This window comes from Pseudoliparis swirei, chromosome 24 (genome assembly GCF_029220125.1).
Source record: "Pseudoliparis swirei isolate HS2019 ecotype Mariana Trench chromosome 24, NWPU_hadal_v1, whole genome shotgun sequence".
In the NCBI taxonomy this organism is placed as follows: Eukaryota; Metazoa; Chordata; class Actinopteri; order Perciformes; family Liparidae; genus Pseudoliparis; species Pseudoliparis swirei.
Window position 1 is genome coordinate 21,987,994 of NC_079411.1, and position 24,929 is coordinate 22,012,922.

A 24,929-nucleotide genomic window follows, 5' to 3' on the forward strand; every position below is an offset into this window, starting at 1 on the left:
ACACGATAAGGGGCCTAATAATAAAACGCCCATGCAGAGGATATGTCTGCTCTCACACTGGTCCCCCTTCAGCCCAGCACCAAATCTAACAAGCTCAAATAAAATCATAAAAAGGGCCAAGCAATTAACCAACTTAAAAACGACACGACAATATAACATGGCTGCATGGAAAAACTGTGGTTGCTCTGTATAAAAACAAAAGTAACATTAATATAGAAAAGGAACATGCACATCTATATTAATTAAACAACACTGCAACTTGAGCCTTAATAATTGAGACCACCTGTGCGTGTGTGTGTGTGTGTGTGATTGCAGGGGCTTTTATTCTATAACAATGCATTACATATAAAGAGAGAATATGTGTTTACCTGGTCATTAAAAGGGAAATACAGAACTTTACTAAACGTTACTTTGAGGGATTGCTCAGCACAGGTGAAACTGCATGATCAGCACGTTTTAGTCTCCGGGACGTCACTTCCCAGGGAACTTTTTTTTCCATCTGCGCGGCTGAGCTGGAAGTAGGAGGAGGAGGAAGAGGAGGAGGAAGAGGAGGAGGCGCTTTGAGGCTCCTCTGGGCTCTGCGCCAAGGCGGTAGGGCAGGTTTTTGAACCGCAGTGGCAGCACCGTGGCAACAGATTTGGAGGTTTCCCCGGCGGAGGACAGTCGCTGAAAAGTTGCAAAGAAAAACGAAGAAGAAGAAGAAGAGGAACAAACAACTGGAGCTATGCGTAAAAGCGCCATGTGCCCGCGCGGTGTGAGCCGCGACTCTTTGTGCGCGTGAAGGATGTTATCGGAGATGGCCCTGAACGTCTCTTCTCCCGGAGAGTTCGCGGACACACGTTCGGGTTGATTTCTCTCGTCGTCTGGACTTCCCCGAGCCTTTTGTTTTGGGGGTCCGGGGGGGGGGTCGGGGTCTGAGATGAGCGCTCAGAATGGGACTGTGCCTCGGTACCGAAGTCACAGAGGAGCAGAAGAAGTCCAGGACACGCAGTGCCAAGATAGACAAAGACCTGTACGAGTACGCCAAGCGGGAGATGAATGTGGTTAAAATACTCCTCCTAGGTGAGACTGACCCGGTCGAGTGTCCCGGGTCCCGTTGTGGACCCGAGTGTGCGCGCGCACCACGACATATATACGAATAACGCCTGAATCCACAGAATCACATGATGCCATTTCTATATTTTTAATCCCATTTCCGTTGTGACGGACTCATACATCCAGTGTTTAATGTAACTTTGTGTGTAGATTTAGATGATTAAAGTTGATCACATGTGTGTCACGTGATTGATCTCTACTTCATTGATGAACAACTCCTATGTACCACCTCTCCTCCAGGCGCAGCAGAGAGCGGTAAAAGCACTTTGGTCAAACAGATGAAGATCATTCACAGTCATGGATTCACCAAGCAGGAGCTCACCAGCTTCAAGGTTGGACACACACACACACACACACACACACACACACACACACACACACACACACACACACATGCATACAAACACTTAAGGATACTTTATTTCATCAGATCACAGTCGAATGTTCGGGATAACAATCCCATCTTATATCTTCTGGTTCAACACTGATGATGAATTCATTTGTAACTGATCAATATGTATTTTGCTTTATGTTCTCATTAAAGTTCAAGTTTCAAGTTAGAACTTGACTCTAATAAGAGGGAAGCCTGCGGAGAGATTTTCTCAGGATACATGGGGTCAGATCCAAGTTGGTATGCAGTGGTTTGGCTCTTCCTTCTGTGTGTGTGTGTGTGTGTGTGTGTATGTGTGTGTGTGTGTGTGTGTGTGTGTGTGTGTGTGTGTGTGTAACTGGAAGCCAGATTCCTCTGTTGTACTAGGGATCCAGAGAATGGAAATGGTTCCACACACACAGACACACAGACACACACACAGAGACACACACAGACACACACACACACACACATATACACATCGCAATCGGCTTGTTTTTATTGAAGGCTTATCTTTTTCCACATCCCCCTCCTTTTAACCTCTTACTACATTTTGACTCTCCTCCTTTTCCCCGCCCTTTGCCCTTTTCCTCCCCTCTATCTTTTGGTCTTTGTCTCCTCTGTTCCGTCATAATGAGTCCGTGATGACAGAGAAGGCCTTTTCTCTCGTCTTCATCACGGCACAGAAACCCGCTCGTTAAACGGACCCACGAGTCGTCCTTCACGGATGAAGACGGCGGAGCTCTCCTAAATACAAAGTTATTGATCGTCTTGTGTCCAGAACACTGTCCAACTTTTTCAAAAGTTTTGTTGCCGTAGCTCGAGGTCAGGGTTCTGCCCCCTCACACTCGTATGACGTGTGTAGTTTAGCTCCCAGTTGTTTGCACTGGCAGCTGGATGTTTAAATGCATTCCTAGACATTAAAGGGTTAGCTTAGTTCAATATCTGAGAACTAGCCTATTTTATTTAAGTTAAATAAAAATTGCTGTTGTTATTGCAAAATGTAATATTTTGTCATATTTGTATCGAAACTCAGGTATGAGGAGTTTTTCTACCTGATGACGGCACGAGGTCGTCTCCAAAGTTATTACAGTTCACCCTGAGAGGGATATGAGTTCATGCACCAAATTACATAACAATCCATGCAAAGTTTGTCGAGATATTTTAATTAAAATAGTTCACCAGCCAGCGAGGCATTTAAAATGATATTCAGCCCTAAAATTACACATTGTTATTGTTTTGGAAGCTTGTAAACGGCTCAAATGATTTCCTGCATCACCTTTAGGGTCGACTGTCGGTCATTGGGGAGAGCGGTCGACTCGAACCACAAGGTAGCCGGTTCGATCCCCGCTCTCCACATAGTTGCATGTTGAAGTGTCCTTGAGCAAGGCACTGAACCCCCAGTCGCTTCGCTGCAGCCCACTGCTCCTTCACGACTGAGGATGGGTCAGACGCAGAGAAGAATTGGGATATTTCAGTTTTACTTTTTTAATAAATTAGCAAAATTTTCTACATTTCTGTTTTTTTCTGTCAAGATGGGGTGCTGAGTGAACATTAATGAGAAATAAAATGAACTTTTTTGATTTTAGCAAATGGCTGCAATAAAACAAAGAGTGAACTATTTAAAGGGGTCTGAATACTTTCCGTCCCCACTGTAGCTCCATAAAACACAACATAATCAAGAAAAACACCTAAATGTGAGAGGGCTCCAGAAACTACTCTTGTTTTTTTAATTCACACAAATATGCGCTGCGTGTTGGAGCACGCACACGTCGTACCAACACGTGTTTAAATGCCAGAAATCAAATCTTTTCTTCTCATTGTTGTCCGTGCTGTCAGTTTGCTTGGCCTTTGTTCTCAGGTGACGCCCTTGTTTTGGAAATATGACACTAACTCACAAACCTGCCCTTCCCTTTTCCTGACTATCCCAACCTCCCTCAGCCAACACACACACACACACACACACACACACATATGAGCTCATTGTTCTTCATCACTCCTGTGTGTATATTGTTCCTGGCGTCTTTGTGTCCACCAGTAAACATCTGCACCTTGTCTTGAGCTGGGCAGGTAATCCCTGCTCCACGCTATCCCTGCTATCTTATTTACCCTGAAGGCACCGTGAGAAAACCCCCATCTCTTTATTTCTCTCCGTCTGGTCTTTCTGTGGCGCTGCCAGTTGCTTTTGTGCTGCATTCCCACCATGACAGGGTGGCCTGCTGGAGAGGAGGAAAGGTAGGGAGCTGAAGCTGGCTCCTCTTTGTCTCATCCCTCCTTTATTTCCAGCCCGAGGCCGTGGTGCACACAGCTCTGTGTCAACAGTGTGTGTATGTGTGTGACTGTGTGTGTGTGTGTGCATACTTCTATCCCGGTGGGGGATGCATAGCAGTTCAAAATGTTTTATTTTTTTTCCAGCCAGGAATCTGTTTGTTGACTCAGGTGTTAGTTTCAGGGATAAGTTTCTTGAAAATTGCAAAGAATCATCGGGGATCTTTGTCATCTCCCACCGCTTTGTGGTTTGTGGAATCGATAGAGCTTAAAAAAACAAACACAGACACACAGACACACACACACTCACACACTCACGTTCTTGGTTATACATTGTTAGCAGAACAGTCTGTGGTTAATAATTAAATATCAGACCGCCTTCGGTTCAGCTGCATTCTTTGTTGTTGTGCTTTCGGAGTAAAATTCACCGACACATGACGACCGCTAATGGCTGTTAGATTTCTGGGTTCAGGGAGTCGATCCAAACGGCGAGTTTGAACAATAGTTCGGCGAATGTGGGACGATTTAGAGATTACGCCGATGTCATGGGAGACGTAACGTAAAGTTCCCACAATGCTTTAAACCGTGGTGGTGATGGTGGTCGGAGTGTTGATAGTCAGCAGGAAACAAAGGTTGGAAAGAAGTGAGAGATTTCACCAAACCAAAGTAAGTCCTGAGTCAGAGGGAGGAACCTGGAAACAATTGATAAGGAGAACAAAGGGGCAGGGAGGGAAGGAGGGAGGGAGGGAAATGAAGAAGAATGATCAAACTGAAGGGAGAGACGAGAGATCCAGGCAATCATTTAATCTGTTGTACTTGAAGTCTGGGGAGTGGACAGATTTAGCAATTTAATCCAGGAAACTACCTTTTGTAGCGCTAACAAAGCTTCAATTAATAACTGCTTGATAATTGTTGATTCAACAATTAATGAAGTGGTTGTGTAGACGCATTGTGCGCCCTGCTGACTACATCCATGTTTACTTATCAGCCGTCGTGGGTGCATCGCTCCGTTTGTTGGCATATTCCAGTATATGAATTGTGCCGCACGTTATTTATGCAAATGCACGAGCAGCATCCTCGTCGTGGGTGATGCAAATAAAACAGGAACGCCCTCTAAAAAACTGTCAAAAACTCATTAGGGCAACTTTAATATACAGTGGGCACGGAAAGGATTCAGACCCCTATAAAATACATGACCATGTGATATTTCAGTTTTTCTTTTATAATAAATTTGCAAAAAAATTCTACATTTCTTTATTTTTCTGTCCAGATTGGGTGCTGAGTGAACATTAATGACACAAAAAATGAATTATTTTGGATTTTAGCAAATGGCTGCAATGAAACAAAGAGTGAAACATTTAAAGGGGTCTGAATACTTTCCGTACCCACTGTATATTCTTTTGGCTACAGTGAGTTCAGGGCACCGGCATCGGGAAGCCGCTCACGTGTCGGACGGCCCAGGTTACCCGTCACTGTCGAGAGCCTCAAGAATGGATGTGGAAAAAAGGCTTTTTGAGGCATCTAACATCACACGTTTAGTTTCATCTCACGAAACTCAAATCGAACATCAGTCGAGGGTCAGAGAGACTCTGGGAACAGAGAGTCAAACTTCAGCTCAAGATGCAACAACAATGGCCACTTGAGGGTAAGAAATTAATCTTAAAACCTTAACGACGATCACTGTGAGATGACACATTGTGCAGAAGCCTCTAACGCCCCCTTTAAGTCATACATGTCATGTAACGTGTCAACAATCCCACTTGAATATGTGCTCTGTCATTGCATTATTCCTTAACGCCTCCACACACACACTGTAATGGTTACAGGTACTGGAACCCAAAAGCACGACACGAAAACAGGAATGCATGGCAGGCAAAAATCTTAAATCGGGTCAACAGGCAAGCAGGGTCGTAACGGGCAGGTCAGAATTAGTATTTAGGAATTCGCTGGAGAGTTTGGCACTGACACACAAGACAATCTGTCAGAGGACAGGTGGAAGTGAGGGAGCTAAATAGTGAGAGACTAATGAGGGGATGAGCTGCAGGTGAGAAGGGCGTGAGGACCAGGTGAAGGGAATGAGGGACTAACGAGGTGATCAGAGGCAGGTGAGAAGGGCGTGAGGACCAGGTGAAGGGAATGAGGGACTAACGAGGTGATCAGAGGCAGGTGAGAAGGGCGTGAGGACCAGGTGAAGGGAATGAGGGACTAACGAGGTGATCAGAGGCAGGTGAGAAGGGCGTGAGGACCAGGTGAAGGGAATGAGAGACAATCAGGTGAGGAGGACAGGATCTGGAATGACAGGAGAGTTCATTAAGCAGGCAGGATGAATACAACTATGAAGGTGGGGAAATCATGACACACACAGGTGTGTAATGTAATGTAATGTGTGTGTTCTCTTGTGCTTCCTGGTTCGGCCTCTTCTCATATGAACTGGTAGTTTTTCACATCATCCTTTTCTTCCATGTTAGATTTATTACACTTAATAGGGCCGGTCAACTTTACTTGTTATCATTCTTAATGGACCGTATAATCTGATGACATTGTGTACTTTAATTAACTTAAGCAGAGATCAGACTGCACTGCTGCACCAAATACTGTTTTTTTTATAGCTGCACCCTCGGCTATAGACTCAGTAAGATCTCCCGTTCCCTAAGCGGCCTCTAAAACAGAATTTTATGGCCATAAAACATAGAATCATCCAGTATTTATTGTTTGTCAGACTACATGTGCGCTATTAAGATGGAAAAAATGCAGGGACGATGAGGCAGAGGGAGACAAACGCACAAAGCGGCTTATTTACGTCACAAATCAATGCGGTGCTATCGGCCGAGGATCTCCCGAAGTGTCCCCGACGCCGCGGTGTCGTCTTTCCCCCGTGAGACGGAGAGCCGTCGCCTCCTGGGATTATCTCACCTCGCACATTCCAGCTGGAGAGCGACGCGTCTCAGAGTGGACGCTGAAACACAGAGAGAGAGGAGAGAGACCAGACCGCGAGGGAATTGTGATGGAATGTGAAGCTTATCTTGAGCTGGCAGGAGAGTGACAGAGACACACACACACACACACACACACACACACACACACACACACAACCCGACTCTCTGCAGGAGCCACTGCACAGGCACTAAAGACTCAAGGTTTCCAAGCACTAAAACAGAGTTATGTGTTTAAGTTATGGGAGTTACATGTGACTGACACTCTGTTACACTCTCAAATAAAATGTGAGGACTGTTCCATGAGGTGTGATAGAGACACACACACACACACACAAAAATACACACAAGCATTCATGCACGCACTAAGTAAAAGTATTTTCAAAAAATGTGGAGTACTCTTTTGAATGGTAGCCCTTGTTAGTGATGAATTTTATTTTCTTCACGTTGCCATGGTTACTCATAAACTCAACCACTTTGATCTCTGTCAGCCCGCAGTGCTGGATAACCTGCTGACCTCCATGAAGTTTGTCCTCCATGGCATGGGCGTCCTCCGGATCAACCTGGCAAACACCAGGAACAAGGTAGTCTGTGGCAACCTCTCTCTCTCTCTCTCTCTCTCTGTATTTTTGGCATTTTGCACCTTTTTGTTTTTTTATTTTTTTCTCCATTTTTTTCAAAGATTTTTCTCCAAATCCCTCTCTTCTCTTCTCTTCTTCTCTTTTTCATCCTGCTGCTTATTTCTTCTTCAGTGCACCATATCTCCACTAGAGAGCAGCATCCCCACACTGCAGCCACAGCTGCTGCACACACACACACACACACACGCACGCACACTGCTGGGTGGGTGGTTGGATGTGAGATTCAATTTGACTTCAACTTCATGGTCAAAGTTATCAGACTTCATCCACTATCCACCCACTCGGCACATCTTCCTGGTAGATGATGACCAAAGTGTTTCCTCTATTAAATGTCCCCAGGGTGTGTGTATGTGTTTGTGTGTGTATCCATAAATGTGTCCATCTGGAACGATTACCGAGCCTTGAGCACCGAGACACACTCCTGAACTTTTCTGTCGTTCAGACTCACATCCTCTCTTCGTCTTGCCTTCCACTCCTCCCTGACCCGCCATCCATCCACATCTCCGTCTCCGTCTCTTCTCGCAGGTCCACGCCCATTCGGTCTTGTCGTGTGGGCGCTGCTTTGATGAAGAACAGGTGCTGTTTCCGTTCCTTAGCCACGCCCTGTCCTGCCTGTTGGCCGACCAGGGGGTGAGGGCGGCGGCGGCCCGGGGATACGAGTACGAGCTCAATGACTCGGCGCTGTAGTGAGTACCAGAAACACACGCTGCGCTGGGGAGATGCGGGGGTCTAATTAGCCGGGCTTAGCGGCCGATGCTCGGCCGTGTGCTCGCTGACACTTGGAATCAGAGTCTGGGAGAGGAGAGGAGAGAGGAGGACTATATATGTATCTCCATGGATATCATATACATCTATTTAACAGCTTAAAATACATGCATGAGGGTTTTTTTAATGGTTTCGGAAGTGTAAAGCAGCGCAACACCAAAAAAAAACGCTCAAATATATGTATAATAATAATTAAATGTGCACATTTAAGAAAATAACAAACGTGTTCAGGCACAAAAATGAAAGTAAAGAAGTGAGGATGAAGAAGAGAATAAGAAGTGTAGAAGGGAAGTGGTGTGTAAGACCCACCAGGAGGCTGTCTGTTCTCATTGCCCACCCCAGCAAGAGGCCTCGGCTCGGGGGTTATCGACACCGACAGCCTCCCTGGTTCCCACTGAGAACCACCCAACATCACCATCGCCATCATTCAGACAAACACACACACACACACACACACACACACACACACACACACAAACACACACTTCTATACTCGCGAGGACCCTTACTGACGCAACATTTGCCTGATCCCGTTCTTTTTTAAAGGGATATTCCAGTTAAACTGTAAGTTATGAGTTTTCCCGTAAAATTAGGCCGTATTAGACATTTCAGATGTGCTCATTTTTGTCATTATTCTAAATAAAGTGACTTAGAAAATCTGGCTTATTTACAACATATACAGTACTGTAAGTCTGAGGGGAGGGGGGCTATTTAGAGACAACTGAAACATTCACATATCAAACAGCTTATTGCCGCATCCAACAGTCACAGAGCCACATGCTTTTTCATTTGGGGTTGTGTATCTGTAAATATTCACTCTTTTCTTAACTCGCTCAGTAAATATTGGAGCTGCTAAACGCTCCTCTGTGTTCACCGGCTGGCCAGTCATCGTGTTTCTGGGATGTTCGGTGCTGAGCAGATGCAGTGGGCGTTGTTCAGCTCTGTTTTCACCGAACAATTGAGGATTGGTGAAAAATGTAGTCAGATGGAAAACGACTCCTCGACAGAAGTACCGAGCAGGAACTCGCGCTGTGCAGCGTCCGACAGGAAGTGCGTTCTCCGAGCAGCAGGACGTGCCTGAGAAACTGATGCGGGATGACTAGGAGAGAATGTCACAGTCAGTTCAGGTCGGAGGAGACGCCACAGCCCGTGTGTCTTTGCGTGTGTGTGTGTGCGTGTGAAACGATCACATCTCACTGAGCTCACATACACACACACACACACACACACGATACAGTTGATTACACTATGGTTGTCTTCAATAGCTAATCTGTGTTTGAAAGCTTAGCCTCGGTGTGTTATTATGGTAAACTACAGTGTGAATATTCATGCTGATGAGCCGCTGCGCCCCCTGGGCCTGCAGCGTTATCACCGCGCGCTCCACCTGGCAGCTAGTGGCCACGTCACACACACACACACACATGTACAAGACACCCGCAACTGATGCCTGATTCTCTTTTGATCTCAAGTTTGTCTGCAGGTTTTTTAATTCTGTCTCTTCCCCTTTCTCTCTCCTCCTCATCCTCCTCTTCCTCGTGTGGCAGTTTCTTCGACAACCTGACCCGCCTCACGTCTCCAGAGTACGTGCCCACGGAGACGGACGTGCTGCGAGTACGACTGAGGACGACCGGCGTGATCGAGACCCAGTTCAAAGTCAACCGGCTCATTTTCAGGTAGCCGCCGCTCACGCTTTCCTCCACCGACTCGGGCGGAGGTGAAGTCCACGTCTCCAGAAGCGCCTGTCGGACCAACTTACTTCACTTCTTCTCGCCGTGACGCGCTTATCTCGGTCCACAGCCATGTGATGGGCCCGAGATGCCAGATGGAGATGGGCGGCTCCATTCAATACGTCAATATGACACCTATCGCTCGGCTTTACATCGAATGACCACACACACACACATATTCAAGAGCACGAGGGGCTCGTTCTTATCAGTGAAGAAGCAGAGGGCAGGTATCTGAGGCCGATGTCACATGACAATATTCGCCCGTGATCAATGAGCCTCATAATACCAAACGCCTTTATCATCATCCGATGGATGAACTCATTTCCTGACGCTGCCGATGGTGATGACAGGGCGAGGGATATTAATGACGTTGATTTCTGCAAAGAAAAAGCCCTCGCACTAAAACTAGGCGCAGATGAAGCTTTTATTTGTATGTTTTATTCCCACAACTTGCAAGAATACATGTTAAAACTGGGAGAAAAAACTGGTTCCATGTCCTCGCTTCTGATGTTTGTAACGTAGTTGAAGCGGGTGTCAAATTACAAACATTAACAAAATTGAAATGGCGGTGAAGAGAGAAACGCTGAATAAAGTACGCCTCAGTTTGAGGGTAAACTGAGTTAATTGGAAGTGGAAGTGCCGAAATGATTTGAAGATTCTGTCCAAATTTAAGCCCCGAAAAGGAGTTTAAATGTCAGCCGAGGATAAATTGAGCTGCAAGCGTCAGTTGGGGAAACTGAAAAACGACGTCAGGTGGGAGTGGTGATACTGAAGTGTCGGCTGTAGTGTGAGTTGAAAGAAGTGTGGAGTAAATTGTGTACAAATAATGGCAGTTAGTACGAAGAGCTGAGGAGGTTTTATAGTTTAGAGATGACAAACTATACATAACATCAACACAATGAGGAGCTGTAAATGAGGCGATATCTGAGGAGGGAATAAACAAAAAGGATCCCCAAAGCATTCGCTGCCGGCGGTGGTATGTGACGGGTTTTATTATCTGCTGCTTGGTTCATTTATTTAATTTATTTAAATGTATTCAACCAGGAAAAGCCTCATTGAGATTAAAAATGTCCTTTACTAGAGTGTCCTGGCCAAGACGGCAGCAGCAGCACATTACACACAGTTTCAGACGTACAACATAAAACAGTGACGGACAAAATAAAAAGAAAGATAATTCTTTTCGATGAAAGAATGAATAAAACCAAAACTAAGACTCAAGTCATCATAACCCGGTTCACACAGGAGCACAGACCTCAGTCAAAGAAAACATCTACAACCAGATAGATGGTGGATGTAAGAATAAAATGATATTTTAAACATAGTTGGTGGCAGATTTGTAAGTATTCGAAAAAACTGCTCTAGTTTATTGAAAAATGTGAAATTGGTACAATAAGAGAAGCGGCTGTAGGATGGTCAAATGATATTTTTATGAAATATCGATAAAGAAACTAATTGAATTAAATCCTTCAAGATATCTCTTCTGTGCACAGTGGAGCTTTGAGCTGAACCGCTTTACTCCCCAAGCAAAAAAGATATATACTTTAATGTATTTAAAATATACTTAAAATATCAATGGTACATTTAAAATATACTATCAAAGAAATTTACTTTCTGCAAATATATAAAAAGTATACTAAAGTCACGCTTTCACCTATTTAACTTTTAACACACTTTAAAATAATTGCACTGTAGTGTACTTTCAATAAAGATATTACAAGAAAAATATACTTTAAGTGTAAGTTAGTGCAATTACTTAAATGTACTTCTTTAAACTTTGTTTTCAAACATATTTTTTGAAATAACGGTTACATGTAGAATGTAGACTGAAGCAAATATTCTTTTAAAAAATAAATAATAATAATAATAAAAAATAATAAAATAAAATAAATGCTCTAAATTATCATTGAAACCATGTATTTAACCCTTGTGTTGCCTTCGGGTCAATTTGACCCGATTCAATGTTTCACCCTCCTGTCGCCTTCGGGTCAATATGACCCGATTCAATGTTTAACCCTCCTGTTACCTCTAGGGGCATATTCTGGGGGTTTTTTACATTTATTTTCTCCTCTCTTCCCTCGTGTTATGCTGTAATCTTCCTGGATCTGCCTGTAATTTCCCGCTTGCGGGATCAATAAAGTATACATCTATCTATCTATCTATCTATATTTACTAACATATTTTACCCTTGAGGTCAATATGACCCCAGCTATTAAAATCTCCAGAAAATTATTAGAATTAATATTGTTTTCCAAGTTTAAGTGTGAGGTACTTTATGTTTGTTTGTTGACTCCCGAAAGAACACCGACATTAAACATTGAATCGGGTCAAATTGACCCGAAGGCGACAGGAGGGTTAAATATTGAATCGGGTCAAAATGACCCGAAGGCAACACAAGGGTTAAAGCACATTTGATAAATACCGAATTTATATATATCATATTTTTCGTAATTATGAAGTAAACTTATTCATGCTATTATCTTTATATATTTATTGTATACAATTAATAAATATAGAGGGTGAACATCAGCATGTTAACGTCATAGAGACCTCTCAGACGTTAACATGCTAATGTTTACACTGATCATCTTTGTTCAATTCAATTCAATTCAGTTTATTTGTATAGCCCAATTTCACAAATTACAAATTTGTCTCGGAGTGCTTTACAATCTGTACACATAGACATTCCTGCCCCAAAACCTCACATCGGACCAGGAAAAACTCCCAAATAACCCTTCAGGGGGAAAAAAAGGGAAGAAAACTTCAGGAGAGCAACAGAGGAGGATCCCTCTCCAGGATGGACAGATGCAATAGATGTAATGTGTACAGAAGGACAGATTTAGAGTTAAAAACTTTAAATACATTCAATGAATGTGACAGAGTGTATGAATAGTTCATAGTAGGCTTATTCCACGATGGAGACCTCCACGATCCATCAGGCAGATGGCGGTGGGGAGGAGGAGTGGGCGGAGTCTCAACAGTGGGTGGAGTCTCAACAGGACAGTGGCGTCGTCGATAGCAGGAATTCCACGACCCAGACCTCGATGATCCATCAGCAGATAAGATATATGCCGTCTCATAGGGTCCGATGACCCCATGAGACGTGAAGTCAAAAGGACTCTGGGGAGAAAGCAGAGTTAGTAACGTGTGATTGAGAGATGAAAATTCATCCTTAAGGAGAGCAAAAAGAGGAGATAGGTACTCAGTGCATCCTAAACGTCCCCCGGCAGCTATAAGCCTATAGCAGCATATCAAGGGGCTGGACCAGGTGAACCTGATTCAGCCCTAACTATAAGCTCTGTCAAAGAGGAAGGTCTTAAGTCTACTCTTAAACGAGGTGACTGTGTCTGCCTCCCGGACTAAAATTGGAAGCTGGTTCCATAAAAGAGGAGCTTCAACGTGTCAGAGTTCAGATATTTAACTGATTGTCACTAAACTAAACGACACTGAGGCTGATCGTTCGTGTGTCGGACCGTTCGACTGATTATCGGACAAATAGACACGAAACATTTGCGATCCGTAGAAGTGGAAATCAAGAAGTCTGCTTGTAGTGTGTCGCCTCGTAGAGCGAAGGATTGTGGGTGATTTTCCGGCGTTTGGTTTTATGGGAAGACTAATGTTCCGTGGATGGAGGTTAACAAGGGAAACATTCAGCTACACACACATCGTCTTCTGTGTGTGTGTGTGTGTGTGTGTGTGTGTGACTTGAAGAAGATCTGATTACTTTCCTCTTCTTTCTTCGTGATGGGTACCTGAGGAGCACCTCTTCTCTCCTACAACAACAACCTGTCCCTCATCCGCTCTCCGCATTACATCTCATCGGGAATTTAAAAAATAAAACGCATTATCTCGGCGTTTCATAAGCTCTCTGTTTAGCATACAAACGTCGTAGAGCGCGTCGGTGTGTCAGCGGGTGACTCGAGTCGGGGGTGTTTGTGTCATCTCTAAACGTTCCTCTACAGCTCCGGATGCCTCTGACTTCAGACGTTTCTCGCATTCAAACACACATTTGAATGGATTCGACCGTATTTCCCATCAGGAAAAGTTTCCCCGGTAAAACCAAAAGTCTTTGATGATAACCGCGTCCGACCCGCGGCTTCTCACTCGGTCTGCGTCACCTTGAGGAAACTTGTTGTTGTCTGCTTTTTTTAAAATCACCTGTGGATGCGTTTTTGTTTTCACCGTGAATCATCGTGACGGTGTCGGACCTGAAGGGGGGGGGGGGGGCTGCAGAGTCCCAGGTGGTGCTGCAGGACGGAGCACACGCCCACTCCCTTATCCGTCTGAATTCTTCAGGAGATAAAGAATTAGTTTAAGTTAATTGACACACGTGTGTGTGTGTGTGTGTGCGTGTGTGTGTGTTGGGTTGTTGTTGTGCCTGTGACTTGGAGAGATCAAGCCCTCGGGGTTGATGCAGAGCTTTGCATAAGTCAATGTAATTATTTCAAACTTGGCAACAAAAGGGACGTGAAAGGGATTTTGGAGAAGTGGTTTGCGTTTCTTAGAAAAAGTGAGCCCGAGTTTTTTTCAGCTTTATTAGGAATTAAAGTTTTGACTTTGAGTTATCGAATTATGATAACATGGGTACCTCGGTTGAAGCTTTTGTTTCGATGTGCATACTCGATGTGAACTCAATGTGAAATTGTCTACAGGCAAGCGCACAATTCAACATGGATGAAGAAGAGTAGAGCGTTCTATTACAAATATATAGTATATCCTACATTTCAGAGAAGCTCCAAAGAGTTTTGAAGGGTCTTTATGAAGATAATCGTCTTCTTTGCTGCATTCTCACATTACCTGGAAAACATTTGTACTGTGTGGAATCTGTTGCGTAGACGTAAACAATAATATATAAATCATGATAATAAAACTTTAATGGCGTGATGTGCTCTCACAGTGTCAAACATCAGACCTAAGTGTCTTCTGTGGAACTTAATGCTCTGAATAACGAATGCGACCAAATGTTCCATGATTTGCATAATTCACATTAAATACCATCGACGGAGTCGTGGAGATCCCCCGCGGTGCGACAGTGTGACATCAGTCTTCCTCACCTGCGTACAAGAGCGGTATGAATCTTCTCATCAGACGTTTGGAAAGAAAGTTCATGTGTGAATTTGGAAAAATGTTGGTGGATCTCACACAGGAAGTTGTGTGCTAATCTTTTTAGAGCTTTATCCTCTTTATTACTCTTCTGTTTATCCTCTTCCTTTCATCTTTGTTGCTTCATGTGCATGTAGACAAACTGTAATATAAAGTTTATATGGGGGTCCGACTGATCACCACTTAGCCTCGATTTGGAAAAAAACTGCGGAAATTATTCAGACCCCTTTAAATGTTTCACTTTGTTTCATTGCAGCCATTTGCTAAAAATCAAAAAAGTTCATTTTATTTCTCATTAATGTCCATCTTGACTGAAATGTAGAAATCTTTGAAAATAAAAAAAACTGAAATATCACACGGTCATAAGTATTCAGATTTTAGCAAATGGCTGCAATGAAACAAAGAGTCAAACGTTTAAAGGGCTCTGAATACTTTCCATGAGCCTCAATTCCTGAGAACATGTGGTGCAAATTGCAGTTTTTTCCAAATCGAGGCTAAGTGGTGATCAGTCAGACCCCCGTATATACTCTATATTCCAGTTTGTCTACAAGCACATGAAGCAACAAAGATGAAAGGAAGATGATATACAGAAGGGAAATAAAGAGGATAAAGCTCTAAAAAGATTAGCACACAACTTCCTGTCTCCTCACTTTTGATCGAACTATTTGAAAAGGGAACCTTGATTCACCAGAGATTTAGTTACATGAGCGGCAAACCGTGTCTCATTAGATGTTATTCAAACACTTAACGGTACAAAGGATGACATCAATCCATCCTCTTCCTCGCGTCTGTGTGTGAAGGCTTGCATGTGTGTGTCCATACAAATGTGTGTTTGTGTGTGTGTGTAAGAGCATAACGTCTCACAACTTTTCCATCCAGACGCGGCCTAGTTTGCATATAGACCGATATATTTGACCTTTAACCCCTCGGTGTAATAACGCTCTGGGTCTTTTCCCCGCATCATTAACGTGCACTGCTCTGATAATTACCATTACAACGTCGCTGATGAGGGTGAACACCACGGTGCAAGAATTATGGAGGAGAGAGAGTAACGGAGGAGAGGACGGGAGCGCGACATCGAAAGAAAAGTGTTGGAACATGTTAGATAGTTAGATAGTGAGATAGTTAGATAGATAGTGGTGGGGGGGGGCACAAACACTCAACAGGCTGCAAGACGGTCTCCTTGTAGCCTGTTGAGGATCTTTGTCTTGACCTGTAAATACATGAACTGTTCGGCCTTGATAGTGATAGCTGATAGCTTAAAATAGTGATAGCTTAAAAAAGTGATAGATTAAATTAGTGCTAGTTTAAAGTAGTGATAGCTTAAAATAGTGATAGCTTAAAATAGTGCTAGTTTAAAATAGTGATAGCTTAAAATAGTGATATCTTAAAATAATCTCAGTTTAAAATAGTGATATCTTAAAATAGTGCTAGTTTAAAGTAGTTAGATTAAAGTAGTGATAACTTAAAATAGCGATAGATTAAAGTAGTGATAGCTTAAAATAATGATAGCTTAAAATAGTGATAGTTTAACCCTTGTGTTGCCTTCGGGTCATTTTGACCTGATTCAATATTTAACCCTCCTGTCGCCTTCGGGTCAATTTGACCCGATTCAATGTTTAATGTCGGTGTTCTTTCGGGAGTCAACAAACAAACATAAAGTACCTCACACTTAAACTTGGAAAACAATATTAATTCTAATAATTTTCTGGAGATTTTAATAGCTGGGGTCATATTGACCTCAAGGGTAAAATATGTTAGTAAATATAAAGGTAACAGGAGGGTTAAACATTGAATCGGGTCATATTGACCCGAAGGCGACAGGAGGGTGAAACATTGAATCGGGTCAAATTGACCCGAAGGCAACACAAGGGTTAAAATAGTGATAGTTTAAAAAAGTGATATCTTAAAATAATCTCAGTTTAAAATCGTGATATTTTAAAATATTCTCAGTTTAAAATAGTGATAGCTTAAAATAATGATATCTTAAATTTAACGATAGCTTAAAATAGTGATACCTTAAAATTAACAATAGCTTAAAATAATAATAGCGTAAAATAATGATATCTTAAAATAGTGATAGCTTAAAATAGCAAATCCCATTGTGAAATGTATGTATTACCCTGTTACTGTGGAGAAATCCCTCTCACACTCATTGTTGGGTGACACCAAACTCCTCATAAATTGAGGACAGTATGGCCAGTTGTGTCTTGTTCTGAAAAGGTAAGTAAATAAATGCAGTTTATAAATACATAAATTAATAGATGGATACAATACAGTACATGGAGAGTGAAAAGGGGATTTTTTTTCGGTTTTCTCGACAGAACATTTCTAAAAACAAAAAGAAAACTGAAGTAATCCCCTTTTCATTCTCTATGTACTGTATTGTATCTATCTAGTAATGAATCTATTTATATATGTACTGTATTTACTTACTTACTAAGAGCCAGGGGGAGGATGTCTGCTCTCGAACGGAGCAGTAGAGCGACTCCGAGTTCTACTTGTCTCATCTCCACCACCTTGGAAGCCTTTAAAAAAAAGAAAAGTGCACCACAGACTCCAGTCCGGATCTTTTAGTCAAAATGTGTTCCCGAAACCAAAGTAATGCTAATCACCCACTTACTGTACTCCATCTCGGCAAACAATTAGACCAAAGAACAGCGTAATGGACGGGTCCACTCGCGAGCTTCTTCTGGATCTTTGAAGTCTGTCCCAGAGTTGATCCGAGCCTTTTGCACCTGAAGACGTTGGTTAAAGGAAGATGTCCATGGTGGACTTTGAAGCGCGACAAATGGAATGAAGTGTTGATCAGAGCTGTAAGCAGAGCTTTCAGTGTGACCTCACTGGTCATGGCCGTGTGGTCCCGGGTGTTGGGGTTGTTGTGGGGTTGCGGTATGAAGTCCTCCGTCCAAGTCATGTGACACACATCTGCCTTCCTCCCGTATTAATTGTTTTTCAGTGTATTTTGTCGGTTTTAAAAAGGCTCGTCGTCGTTTGAAAGGCACGTTGCTGGAAGCAGGAGTCGGGACTTAAATACGATATGAAAGCTAACGTTGTGAGAGTGTTGAGTGTGTGTGTGTGTGACGTTGTGCTCATGTGCTCGCAAGTAGAGGTTTCTGTAACGATGCATCAGCTTCACTGACATGTTCCACGAAAATGTTCCATCGGGAATCTCGTCTCGTCTTTGTTTGTTTCCCTCTTTGCGCGTCTGTGTTTCCACATGTTCATTTCCCCCCTTAACAGAGCCGCATTAACTCGATGGATGCTCCAATGGAAAGTGGGAGATGGCACATCTGTTTTTGAAAATGGGTGAAATGGGACAAACTAATAATGTGTGTCTCTTTCTCTCTCTCTCTCTCTCTGTGTTTCCGTTTTTCTCTCTCGTCCCTTTGAAGAACATTGACCTTTACGCTTCTTTTGCCGCCGTGTTGTGATTGTCTTGGTGAAAATTGAAAAGGGAGTGTATGTGTGTCTGTGTGTGTGTGTGTGTGTGTGTGTGTGTGTCGCATTTTTTAGTAATATCTGACCTTATCCAAAACCAATACAATCTGTCATTGATTAGAGCTCCCCCTCAGCTACAGTAGTACTATCAGTATGGAAGGTCATGAACACACTGAGAGCTCAGCTTTCACTTCTCTAGTGGAAATTGAATCCTGATAAAGGACATGTCAGTCACGGTGAGATGTCATGCCACATACTTGCACACGCACACACACATATACTGGTATATAACTTAAATACAGTGCTGCCTTCACTGATGAACAATAAATAGAAACATAATGAGACATTCTCCTGCTGATTAGTCAAACACGAGGTCTCTTACAATATTAATAATAATGTGATGTTCTAATGAAAGAGAGGCCAGCAATTGTCATATTTATTTTGTGTGTGTGTGTGTGTGTGTGTGTGTGTGTGCGTGTGTGTCACCCTGCCAAATCAATTGCACCTGGTCCCAGAGTCACAGTGTGGATCTCTCTTATCCCTCTGCACATGTCACACCGCTTTTGCTGTTATCGATTTTTTGTTTTTTGATTTGTCACGACACATACAGGTTTGGTTCATTACGTTAAGTTATAAGTCGTATCATTGAGCCAGCGTGCACAGTTCAAGGGCCTGGAAGTTGCACCCCCCCCCCCCCCCAAAGCATGCAGCCATCATCATGGTTATTAATTACACCTGGGTTATATCTGCAGTGACTAATTGCAAAAAAATGTCTATTGTGACCTGAATAGGTTAATCTGTTTAATTTAAAGCTGCTGCACATCCACACAGTTGTTTTTGGTGAATATGATGATTAGACTGAACTCAAGTTGATGTTGAGGTATGCTCTGCGTACAATAATAATGAGGGTTTAAGTTATATTAAGTGCACTGTATTTAGAGCCCAAATTCTCAGTGTGAAATTCCTGCACTATGTAATGAAATATAATGAACAATCCTTCTGTTGCGTTTGGTAAATGTGAAAATGACAGACGTGCGACTCTAAAGCCGACAGATGGTCGATGTCTGAAGTCACAATTCTGTAAAGAGTGAACTAGTGTCTATTATGCAATGACTAAAGTGTGTAAAGAGTGAACTAGTGTTTATTATGCAATGACTAAAGTGTGTAAAGAGTGAACTAGTGTCTATTATGCAACGACTAAAGTGTGTAAAGAGTGAACTAGTGTCTATTATGCAACGACTAAAGTGTGTAAAGAGTGAACTAGTGTCTATTATGCAATAACTAATGTGTATAAAGACTCTTTATACACTTTAGTCATTGCATAATAAACACTAGTTCACTATTAAAGAGTGAACTAATGTTTATAATGCAATGACTAAAGTGTATAAAGAGTGAAAAAGTGTTTATTATGCAATGACTAAAGTGTGTGAGACGCACTAACGCAGTACTGAAGGACCTTCACACACCTGTTTGAGCTCCATTTGTTGTGCAAATATGTTAAATATTGTTATACATTGTGGTTCAATGTGCACAATGAACATCTTTTACTTAAAGAAAAAGTGATCAAGGTGTTTCTCACAGTTTAACATTGTCGCCTCGTACCCGACTAACGGCCTCACACAATATACAAGCTTACACAATCTGTATGTACAACGTTGAATGTGTGACCTAAATTTTCACCTCAATGTATTCCTCCAGTCGAGTCGAGTGCTGTTAAAGCTGCTCAAACAATCTTTATATTAACAAACGAGAACGGGCACTCGGTAGAGCGCATACTTTCGCATATCACAAGATGGGGCATTGAATTATAAACATTTTTGCATTAGTTGCATGCCAATTGGATAGAAATTGACCGCGCTATGGTAAAAAGAAGATGTTGACCTTTTCATGACCTTGACCTTTGACCCGATCGATCCCAAAATCTAATCAAATGGTCCCCGGATAATAACCAATCATGTTTAATACTCTTTGAGTTATGCGAGGAACACGCATACAAATAAATAAATAAATACACGGCGATCAAAACATAACCTTCCGCATTTTCAACGCCAAGGTAATTATGTTTTTTTTTTAGCTTCTTTCAACTAATTTGTAGTTTGGGATTTAAAACCCACAACTCCCCCTTCTTCAGCTCAATTCCTCGTCCCGATTGGTCGAACCCGTTTGCTCCCTCTGTGTACAGGATGTACGACGTTGGCGGCCAGAGGACGGAGCGCAGGAAGTGGATCGGTTGCTTCGAGGATGTCCGGGCGGTGCTGTTCGTGGTGGCGCTCAGCGGCTACGACATGACGCTGGTGGAAGACCCTTCCGTGGTACCGGCCGCACTCACCCACGCGCGTGTTAACGAGAGCGCTCGTTAGGTCTCACCCAATCAGACGCGCTCCTGTCCTCTGACGCCGTTGTTGTCTTCTCTCTGCAGAATCGTCTCCAGGAGAGCCTGAAGCTCTTCTCCTCCATCTGCAACAACGTTTACTTCCGCAGCACATCCATGGTGAGGAATCCCCTCTCTTCCTCCACCTCGGGATGAAGACGATGTCACAATGAGTGACACCATATGAGATTATGTTATCATAGATATCTGGCTGACGTCAATCTAGACCCAAAGTGTGTGTGTTTAAAACTAAGCTACTAATGTACTTGCTCCTGACTTTATGATGACCATAGAGGGATTTTAGGGATTTTATGTGGTGGCCGGTGGTTTGATCCCCGGCTCCACGTCAAAGTGGCTCGATTATCAATCCCACTGCTCTTCGTCAATGCATGGCTGGTTAAGCCAGAGACGATTATTTAGATCTTGACCTTGAGTAGTTGGGGTCAGGACAGCACATTGATCAGGGCATCGCACCCAAATGTACCCCGACGAGCCCGGAAGTGGTTAACCCGTTGTTAACCCGTTGTTAACCTGTTGTTAACCTGCTAAACATCATCGCCTTAGCACTGTGAGCATGTTAGCAGGGCACACTGTGCATTATATTATAATATTAATAATAATAAGTACATCTTACATAGCTGTATCTCCCTAATTCACCGTGTTGGCCCATTAACTGTATTGTTATGTACAGTCTGTGTTCACAGAGTGATTTCTAAGGGGTTACAATATAGAATTTTCAGTATAGAAAAAGTATCCGAGAGACTTTTTGGTCTGTTTATTTTGCCTTTTGATTCTACTCTGGAAAGTAAGTTTTCTAAGTGGAAACTATAGTTGTAGTTGAATTATCCACCACTCATCCTGACTGGCAAGTAGCTACAGCTATATTTAAAAAAACAACAAGACAAAAAGGCCTCCCGCCGAAGAGGGCGGGAACCGACATTCAGTCTGACAGTTGAGTTTGTGGACAGAAAATGTGGAAAAGACACAAGCCAACTCTTTTTGTGGCTCCTCCATTTGTCCTATGACACCACAAGACAAGAATAACACTAATGCGTTTTATAAATTCGGTTTCCATACACACACAGACACACACACACACTCGGCCTCCTCCCTTTGTCTCTGAGCCCTCCGTCACTCGTAATTAAACAGCGCGATGTAATTAGGGTGCGCTTCGGCGAGGAGACATTTTCCCCTTTGTGTTTTTCCGCTCTCCTTTCCGGTAAATGATCACATTAAAACAAGCGTGTAACGAGCTTGTTCAATTTATTCCACTTACCTCTCGTCTAAAGCCCACTTTAAAAAAAAAAAAGTCAGTGGATGCGAGCGTCACTTGCTGTTGACTTTATGCAACTTTTCAAAAGAAGCATGTCACCATCATCGCTCTTTTAAATAAAATGTTGTCGAGCCTTAAAAGAAAGAAAACCCAAATATCTGTCCAATCAAAGGCGCTACGATAAACGGGCAATTAAATGTGTGTGTGACGGGTTTATGTGCAGGGTTGTGCGTGTGTGGGCCTGCACATTAACGTCGCTAACAGGCTCATTAAACATTAAACGATACCTTTTCAACGTGGGAATGAAATGTGTAACCTCCACCTCAATTAACTCGTCGCTGTGGCTGGGCAGCGACTGCTGCACACCCAGGTGTGTCGCTCTGTACCCGGGTCATTGAAAATCTGCTCATCCTTTCCCTGTTACTATCTTTTTTTTTCAGGTGTGTTTTTTGCGATCAAAGGGGCTTAGGTCGCTTAGTTTTATCGGTTGACTACAAAACCAAAAGTACCTTGAGTGAGATAAGTAGATAGAGCTCATTGATCCACCGTCACCACTATTGATTTTCACATTTTTACATTTAGATAAATGTATGTAAAGCGACTTATTGATGTGACTGTAAAAAAAAAAGAAGTATTGGTGTCATTGCTCATTTAATATTTCAGCGCTAAAGATTGGAGTCGTAACATTTTTTCCTTTTCTCGATATCTTCCAGATTGATTTTTCATTCACATTGTAAGCATCGGCTGATTGTTGTGTGTGTGTGTTTCATTGCAGATTTTATTCATGAACAAGATAGACCTTTTTCAAGACAAGATTTTACACTCTGGGCGACATCTGCGTTTATTCCTGCCAAAGTTTAAAGGTAGGACCGATGTTAATTGTGTTATTTCTTGTTCATACAAGTGTCCTCATGGACCAACATTCACAGTTTGGAGCTTTTGAAATGCAAAGACAGACTGATAGTAACTCGTCTGTTTGATCCCCACGTCTCGGTGGGATCTCCGGGGTCCGGGTCCTCTCATGCAAATGTCAATATAAATGCTAAAACTCTTGGGATTGGGTTCAGCCGGCAGAGCCACCGCCCATTTCACACTGACCTCAGATCTGATGACCAGTCTAACACAGCGTACCCAACCTTTTTCATCTGATCACACGAGTGCAGATACACTTTCATGTGTTTATTTGAGTTCATTTAATCTGAATGTTTTACGATAACATTAAATTATCCGAAAGTGGATTTTTTTTGGCATTTTTGATGCAAGATGATCCTAAAATTGTTGTAAAATGTTCAGGTTTTTTTTGTTTTTATTTCAGTGCTTTTGCTCAGGTTTGCGTTCCTATTACTATCACGACCACAAGATGTTTGAACCGTTACTTTTAGCTTAATATTGTTCTGTGCCTGCTCGGTAACAGTGGTGGGAGGTAACAGAAAATGTACTCAAATAGTGTCGTTGTCAAGTTTAACAGTCCCAACAAAAAACTTTTCCCCCCGTATATATATATATATATACATATATATATATATATGTGTGTGTATATATGTGTATATATATATATATTTATATGTGTATATATATATAATATATATATATATATTAATATTGGATCTTTTGAAGGTATTTTTTGTTTTGCTTTGAAACTTCAAGTACATTGAACTGAAAATCACACATCTGTAGTTTTCCATCACCTTTTTCAGTTTTCTGTGTGACGGAGCCAGATGTTTCACCCCTCCTCATCTCCCCTCCAGGTGCAGACTGCGACGTGGACTCGTCGGCACGCTTCATCGTCGCCACCTTCGTCTCGCTCAACGCTTCGCCCAGCAAGCTCATCTACCACCACTTCACCACGGCCACGGACACCTGCAACATCCAGGTCGTCTTCCAGGTGGTCATGGACACGATAATCAAAGAGAATCTGGAGGCCGTGTCGCTCCTGTAACAGCTGGATGCGTCTCTTTTGAAATGACGCGAAGATCATCAGCTCCAAACACATGGGGTTTCTCTCTGCTGGTGCATCCTGGGAGCTCTGACGCTCTTTATTGCTCTCTGTGACGCTGGATTCTTGAGGTTGAGCCCCAAAAACGATGACTTTTGAAACCGTGTTGTTGAGAACTGGGCATTTATATTTTGTATTGTACTACAAAATCAGACTATGAATGGTGAAGTTACATTTTGAGGCCTTGTTATATACACATGTCATTTATTCCGTGTCTGTCTGTCTGTGCGCGAGGGGGCGGGACAGAGTGGGGGGGAGGATTTACTGTGTGTCCGTTACCTCCTCAGTGCAGGGTCCAGCCTTGCATACCATCGGGTGTTTTCCCCTCATCCATCACTGTGTCTGAGGACATCCTATGCGTCACACCCTCCTAATGAGCCGGTGATCACTTTAACCCCCCCCCCCCCCTGTTCATGTTTACTCAACCTCTCACACTTGGTTTATTGTAATTATGCCTCCATTCACTGGTTTTTAATATATAAGAAATGTGGGAAAGTGTACATTAAGAAACCTTTTTTTGAAGCCTCCGACTTGTGTTTCATGGTCAATGATTATTGTTCCAGTATCTGACGCCCGTGAAGCAGGATGAAGCTTCCTGTATGTGATTTGTGTGGCATTAACTCCGCCGGGGTCGGACTGAGTTGACGGCTCCCCTGAGCGACTGAGTGTGCGATACCGGCTCCTCTCCGACTCCAGTAATAAACCGGATCTGGCGATGACTGATTTGCTCCGATATGAATAGATAAAAGATGAAAGAAAAGAGAAAAACACCCAAAGTGCCTTGTGATGAAGTGGTGTTGCTGTCGTGTAATCTAAATGCTTCATGTGTGTGAAATGAACGAATATTTTTCTTGTTTTTTTTCCACTTTCAGAATACTTGTTTGTATCTCTAAGTCTTATACGGTCACGCTCTCACACTGATGTAGCGCCGTCTGTATTGTACTGAAAA

General features: G+C 42.7%; 1 protein-coding gene across 1 annotated transcript; it reads left to right on the top strand.

Annotated features, from left to right (window-relative positions):
* The first annotated feature begins 378 nt into the window (after positions 1–378).
* Positions 379–23,923, top strand: gnav1 (guanine nucleotide binding protein (G protein) alpha v1). Its single transcript, XM_056408350.1, has 9 exons — positions 379–1,062; positions 1,336–1,427; positions 7,158–7,250; positions 7,833–7,993; positions 9,617–9,745; positions 20,523–20,652; positions 20,760–20,831; positions 22,760–22,847; positions 23,733–23,923. The coding sequence occupies exons 1-9, from the start codon at positions 933–935 to the stop codon at positions 23,921–23,923; spliced, it is 1,086 nt and encodes a 361-aa protein (XP_056264325.1). The 5' UTR covers positions 379–932.
* The last annotated feature ends 1,006 nt before the right edge of the window (positions 23,924–24,929 follow it).

Coding starts and splice junctions, on each gene's coding strand:
- gnav1 (XM_056408350.1), top strand. CDS start 933: ATGGGACTGTGCCTCGGTACCGAAGTCACAGAGGAGCAGAAGAAGTCC. Junction 1,063..1,335: donor GGTTAAAATACTCCTCCTAG/GTGAGACTGACC, acceptor CCTCTCCTCCAG/GCGCAGCAGAGAGCGGTAAA. Junction 22,848..23,732: donor ATTCCTGCCAAAGTTTAAAG/GTAGGACCGATG, acceptor TCTCCCCTCCAG/GTGCAGACTGCGACGTGGAC.